Below are 7188 nucleotides of genomic sequence, written 5' to 3'. Positions count from 1 at the left end.
TGGTCTATAAAAGCTGCACCCAGCAGAGGTAGAGAGCAAAGCACAATCTCTATCAGCAGGGGACAAACAGACACACTCACACTCCTACACACACATACAGGCACTGATTTTGCACAGGACCGTCATACACAAAACACTCTCTTCCTGGGATATGAACACTCTCGTCCTCACCTGTCTCCTGTGCTTCGGTAAGTCTGGACTTGTACTTTTATTTTGTGTGCGTTTGTGTGTGTGTGTGTGCAGAGCCTGTAAATCAATGAAACGGGAAGAACAAAAATGTAAAATGGTATGAAGACAGGAGGGGGCGGGGGTCTCTGCGAGTGAGAACTTGTCAGGCAGGATAGAGATATTCAGATTTTAAAGAAAAGAATTTGTTTCAGAAGTGCAGTGCCTCAGGTTCTCAGGCTGTATCTGAATCAGTACCAGGCCAAATCCAAAGGTCAACATATTTCAAATACTTCATTAGTCTTTGAGTGTTATTCATCATTGTTCTTGTCTTGTGTGAATGATGCGTTCAGGTACAGTGTTGCTCTAGATGTGGACTGGTTGTACTGGTTTTAGCGTTAATATAGCATGTATCTAATTGGCAAGCTCAGATTGCCTTCAATATTTTAAGATGAATGGATGACTCAGATGTAAGCGGGCCAAGATTTTTGAATACAATGCCAATAGAAAGTGACTAAGCAACCTCAGGTTCATGGTGATGATGAAGAAGAATAAAAGAACTGACTGTCATTTCATTAGTTTTAAAATGTATTTTCTTTCCCTGGTTACTTTTTATGCAGAAAAGTAAACTTCTCAGATAACTGATTCTAGTCTGAGTTTGGTCTTTAAATTTGAAAGAACATTTTTTATCTTCCCAAATACTGATATATACGTAACACTGAGGTCACCACATTATACTGCACCACGTGATGTAAACTTTGACCCTAATTGCTCCTTGCTGTTTATCATTTTCATATTTCTTCGTTTATTTCATTCTTTTTCTCCTGTTGCTTTTACAGTCGTCTGCAGTGCTCTAGGTGCTCAGGGATCTGAGGCCACCCACTCCAGTGAACTCGTTGTAGTGACCGGGGATCCGGCCTCCGGAGAGGGCCTCCAGGGTTCGCTGAGCGACGATGACGAGCTGGAAACAGATGAAGAAGTTTCAGGAGGGGACAACGAAAATTTCAGCCTTCATGGTAAGACATTTTTTTTTTATTCAAGTGCTAGGTCATCTGGGTGGAGGTATTTTTTAAATTTTTCTGAATACAGTGGAGAAGTAAAGGGTGTCTTAAAAATTTGCCATGTAAACCATTTGAACGTGCGATATACAAACTCCTCTACTCCTTCATGATATCATTTAACGTAAAATGATACCATAAACCTTTGTTACAGTTTCACTTGCAATTTCTCCCTACTACAGGGCTACATCCCAGTAAAGATGAGAGGAGGAAAAGGAAAGGCAAGGGCAAGAGGAGGAGCAGGCACAAGAGCAAAAGCACGACTCCTTTCAACCCCGAGCACACAGTCTTCACCAGCGGCTACACGTCAACTCTAACCACCGCAGAGGATCCCTGCACCACCACCCACCTGGGCTACTGTATTCATGGTTACTGCAAGCACATAGAGGGCCTGCATGAGCCAGTGTGCATGTGAGTGAATCATCAGTTTGTGGGAAATATTATGTGGGGGAATATTACTTGACTACATGCTGAAACTAAAATACTTTGCTGATGAATTTGTTTTGTCATCTCTCACCCTGTAGATGTATGAAGGGTTATGACGGGGAGCGCTGTGGGATCCAAACTCTGGGGACGATTAAAACCCAGCCCAATCCCAGCAGCAATACTGAGTTGGTGCAGACGGTCTTGGTGATCATCGCTGTGGTCCTGTCAGTCATCAGCTGCACTGCCATTCTGCTCATGACCTGTGCTCAGTGAGTATGCATGCATCACACAGAGGCACACATTTCGACTTTGGCTTTGGCTAAATTAACACAGAAGAAAGACACCCTGCAGTGACCTGGCCTCGATCCCCAGCTGCAGTGCTCTCAGAGGGAGCAGTAGTGTTAGTGGGTGGGAAGACCAGTGAAGGATCCTGAGTTAAAGCTGATAAAAACCTCAATTACAGGTGAAAAGATGCTGGTAATGACTTCATGTGTATCTCAAGACAGTCTAAACCCTGCTCAAGCTAACAGAGCTGGCAGTGATAATCTCTGTTTTACACATGAGGACTTTGCCCATACCAAAAATTTCATTTACTAGCTGATTTTATTTTCCAACTACTGCTTTTTTCCTATTTTTGGAATCTCTGCACCCATTTAATAATTTATCTATGTCTCAGTTCTCAAAGCAACATTTCCCATCCTTGCACATGTATGTATTATTTTACATAAGGATGAAAATCTTCCAAATTTAGTAATCCAAATCATGGAGAAAGATAGAACAGGAAAGACTTTCAAGATTTATCCTGTTTTCCAAAATGATATAACTTAATTGGGAAGAAAAATGTCCATACAATTTAGAGACTGTGTCCTTACAAAAAGAGAGTGACTCTGACAAATCTGCAAATAAGCAGCATAAACTGTTTTGGCTGTCTCATCCCTTTTGTATGAAGCATCATGAACATGAGCAGTCTGGGTAGTGAATGTAAAAATGTTTAAACTTTTAACTTGTGCTGCTGTAAAAGACAACTCTGTTTTCAATGGATAAAGTTCAGAATCAAAACTCATAACACATATATACATTGGTATACAGTCTGGCTTCTCTCCTCTGCTTTGGTATCACGTCACAATGGCTGGAACTATAATAAGACAAGACCTGATGCCAATGGTTTGTAACTAAAGTCCTCTTATTCTTTATCCTTTAAAACTGTTATAGGGCAGATTAATGAAGCTTTAGGTGAATGAGGGCTACCATCCACACCCCGGCTAATCCCAACACACATTACAATCCGCATATCCTGCCCAGAAACACTTCTTGGCATCCAGACACTCTGACACATCAAAAGGCACATAACACACCCAAACACACCCACACTGTACAGGTATTGCTCACCACCTTCATAAGATGGACTCAATATCCTCTATAACCTTCATGTGTCATTACTACTTTTATTACTTACTTACAACTAGTAGAGAAATCCCCATAAATTGTGCCACATCAATGAATGCATATATTAGTCACACTTTATTTTAAACTACCCTACTTACTGTAATAGTGTGACAACTCACTTGCTGTGTAATCTCAAGTTCCTTATCAATATGTAACCAAATACACACACAGCTATTGTTTGACTGTGGGACAAAGTCAACAGTCCAAGAGAGTGCAAATACAACCAGTAGCAGTGCAATTAAAGCTTTACAGCTGGTGTGAGCTAGAAACACTGAAGTGGCCAGTGGTGAAGAGAAAGTAGAACTTACTACTATGAGAGTGAAACTACCTCCAGTTATGTTCTGATCAGAACAACCAGAAAATCAGTAACAATATTTAAATGGGTTATTTTCAATAATCTATGCGCTTTATGGGCCGTGATCCCAGCAATTACTGCCAAAACACAACAAAAACACGCCTTGAATTTCATTTGTCTAGACAGGATCAATGTGAGTAAGTCAATGTAATCTATGTCACTGATTCTGCAGTCCTACCTTTCAAAATAACTTTATTGCAAGCATCTGATAATCACGAGAGCTATACTCAGCTTTTATTCTCATGTGGAATATCTTTTGTAGTTACAGGTCACATAAAAACTACCTGGCATCCTACCTGGGAACTGGGACGGAGCAGGAGAAGTTACAGAATAAACCTGTTGGTGACGTCGTGGTGTGAGGGCGTTGAGTTATGATGAGGTAGGTGTCATGTAACTGACCTTTTGACCGACTTGAGTGGAAAACTTGCACACAAACACACACGCACTGTACTTCCTCACAACAATTATTCTGAGTGTATACTGCGTCGAATTAAATTCCAGCACCACGTCATTCATAAACCCAATACTACCAAACCTGTAGACTTCAGTTCTTCAATCTTCAAAACAAAACACACAATTATAAACAAAAAAAAACCAGCAAAGATGTAACGATTAAACCATGTGTTCATCTGCTCTGACATTAGCTTCAAATGTTAGCATGTCTGGCTAACTAGCTTACCTACAGTGGTAGACAAGTGATACTTTCAGGGTCAGGGACATTTCATACTACATTATTTTGTGCAGTTACAGGTTACATAACTCTGCTCATAACTAGCACACCCATTGTGTCTAATAAGTGTGGGAGCCTGTCCTGGACACCACTATGTTAGAGTGCAGGCTAACATTAGCAGGTTTACGTCATATCATTTGTGTCTACATGATGTTAGCAGTCATAACTGATTTGCAGGACATTTACACCACTTAACGTATCAGTTAAGTATCAGTTATGACAGGAATTTCATCCTTCACCTTGTGGCCCACTCTTTTGTCTACCTTTGTTTAAATCTTGTAACATTTGTTGTAACAACTACTGCAGATTTCGGACATTAAACTGTCCCTTGCTAAACTGTAAGTGGAGTTCTAGAATGGAATGCTCAGCAGGCGTAGCAACAATAACTAAAGAGGGCAGGGCTTAGCTAGCACTCAGTTCCTTGAACTCAAAATGGATTTCTGGTGGTGTATATTTTGGTAATGTATTTCTTCTAAAAATCTTGCTCAAGTCCTCGGAGGGTGGTGTCTGGCCTCTGCTCGTGTGAATTAAGCCAAACAGGAAAGAGTGGGCCTACAGAGTGACAGAAGAGCCTGTACGTTTGTTGTTGTTGTTGTTATTGAATACAGCAAGTTGCATCATGCAAAGAGGAATCCCCACTAGAAGAATTAGTCAGGATTAGCCAGGGGTGTCTCGGCCTGTCCAATCTCTGCGCTGCATACCAGCGTAAAGAAAAACCACAAGGTCGGTCGTACACATTCACCTGTGTGTCCAAACAATAACAGTACTGACACACTGACTGTACACGTGATGACCCTGTTGTAAGAGCTTAACTACTCCATTTACATGTGGTCAGATCTCACTGAACAAGACACGCACACACACACATGCAGACTTCACGTGTTTAGACACATACAAATTTTAGCCTCGAGACAAACAATGCGGCCGTGCAGCATTCTCCTCATAGCCCATCACTCACCGTCCACCCTGAGAAAAGCATGCCTGTCTCATACACAGACAACAGTCGGGACTTAAAAGGTAGCAGTAGAAGTCATAGTCACATTATGCTTATTAGTTTGCAGGCTTTAAATTGTTTTGTTCATTTATTTGAAAGATTTTTTTTATGACTTATTTTCATAGCTTTCATGATAAAAATGTATTTACTACAGCAATTGCTGAGATATGGGATATGATATAGGTGTTACTAGACAATTAGACAGATTGTAATCATGCTAACATTTTAGAGAGATTATTTAAATTACTTTATTTGGCGTCAAATCTAAAATGGAGCACGCCCAAAATGTTGCTAATAATCAAACCATTGCATGTAGAGTATGTCAAAGCTGAACAGGGACGTCAGTCTGTAATAAATGTTTACCGTGAACAATCAGAGTAATAATTTTACTGTTTTCTTCCAAATACATTTAGCTTTATTTAAAACGTTTGTGATTATCTGACCATCCATTTTTGTTTTCTTTTTAGAGATGTTGCTGTGTTCCCAGATATTAACTTAACATGTATGATGTTATTACTATCAATAGGAATAACTTCCAAAACAAAAATGAACTCTAAAAGTGTGATTTCAAATACATGCTACAAACTTTACATTTAATTGTTACATTCACTTAAAAATCTACACTTTAATAACTTTATTTGCAGTAATAATTGTACTCTGTGCAGACAATCCTTGCAAAAAGCTGTACTTGTAATGCCTAAACATGATATCTGTACAGTGATTTTATGCTGTTCCTTTTATGCTATTCCTTCACTTTTAAAATGCTTGTCATCTCCATGTTTACATATTTGTTTACCTTTGGTATCTCTCCATCTTTCCTCAGCCAGCGGCACAATACAAGACGAAGCAGACAAGAGGACTCTGAGGACCTGACAAAGAAGAATTGATAGACTGCTTCTTAGATACTGTGTAAAAAACACTGTCCAGGACTTGTTAGAATGTAATTTATTTAGTGTGATTATTTATTGCTAACGACTGTATGAGTGTTTGTATGTTGGACTATTGTTATGATATCTTTTATGTGAGAATGCTGAGCATTCAGTCCTTTAATGATCTGTAGGTTCGGTTTTATTTATTGCACTGCTGTTGTTATAGGTCAGAAAAACGCTCTTCATCTCAGTCTGGAAAAGGGATGGAATTTGATCCCCAATAAAATGTCTCAGTGTTAATGTGACAGTGTTATTTATTCATGCATCACCGCCTGACTTTTGTGTTTACATTCCCATTTCTGGATGCATCCCATACCTCAGCAGCCTGCTCATACAAACACCTCAGGCCTTTTAGCCAAACACAGATTCAGCCGACAAGAATAACCTTGAGACAGGCTCTCAGAAAGTCTGCTGACATCACAGAGGAATTCAGAGAATCATGAGGACAATGTACAAACATGAGGGGCTGGAAAGTCTTATAAGGTGTCCGTGTGACAAGCTGTACTATCGGATGAATTTGTGCCACTTCCATTCTTGAGTGGTGGAAGATAGACCAAATTATTTTGAGGGAAAACACACAGATATATGTTGTATGGTGGCATTAAACCCTGCTCACAAACACACTAACCATTGTGTTGCTATGGCACTGCAGTGTTTTCAGCAGGAGAGTGACATCCAAGGTTGTTGAATGGGTAGACGACGCACTGCTGCATAGGTAGACTGGGAAAAGAAGCAGGGGCGTGTCTGGTCTGAGCTATTTTGGGAATGTCCAGGTAAGTTGTCAAACACAAATGCAAACAAAGACTTGTACATAATTAGATGGTTTGGGACAAAGGAGCCTTGAATAGACTTTGCACAAAGAAGGCAACAGTTTCACAGGCTCAGGTTTGATAGAATAGTGCAGCACTGAAATCAGGACATACACAAAATACACAATACACAAAATAAGTTTTTGCCCTTGTTCTGGAAAAGACGGTCCTACTAAGCTGTTCACATGGCTAATGAAAAGGAATAGTCCACTGATATTCCCATTTACATGCAGCTGTCTATACTGCCATTAATGTAAACGCTTCAAAGATGTACAT

General features: G+C 39.9%; 1 protein-coding gene across 1 annotated transcript; it reads left to right on the top strand.

Annotated features, from left to right (window-relative positions):
- Positions 1–6343, top strand: areg (amphiregulin). Its single transcript, XM_018673293.2, has 6 exons — positions 1–188; positions 1005–1181; positions 1406–1634; positions 1748–1918; positions 3713–3829; positions 5998–6343. The coding sequence occupies exons 1-5, from the start codon at positions 152–154 to the stop codon at positions 3807–3809; spliced, it is 711 nt and encodes a 236-aa protein (XP_018528809.1). The 5' UTR covers positions 1–151; the 3' UTR covers positions 3810–3829; positions 5998–6343.
- Positions 6344–7188: the final 845 nt, after the last annotated feature.

The sequence above is a fragment of the Lates calcarifer genome, linkage group LG13 (assembly GCF_001640805.2).
Source record: "Lates calcarifer isolate ASB-BC8 linkage group LG13, TLL_Latcal_v3, whole genome shotgun sequence".
In the NCBI taxonomy this organism is placed as follows: Eukaryota; Metazoa; Chordata; class Actinopteri; family Centropomidae; genus Lates; species Lates calcarifer.
Note: the sequence above shows the minus strand (reverse complement) of the source record. Positions and strands in the feature narration are given on the sequence as shown.

Bases quoted from the DNA above. Each gene is read 5' to 3' on its own strand.
- areg (XM_018673293.2), top strand. From the start codon at position 152: ATGAACACTCTCGTCCTCACCTGTCTCCTGTGCTTCG. The intron at 1,635-1,747 runs GTGAGTGAATCA...CTCACCCTGTAG, and splicing joins CTGCATGAGCCAGTGTGCAT to ATGTATGAAGGGTTATGACG. The intron at 1,919-3,712 runs GTGAGTATGCAT...TATCTTTTGTAG, and splicing joins CTGCTCATGACCTGTGCTCA to TTACAGGTCACATAAAAACT.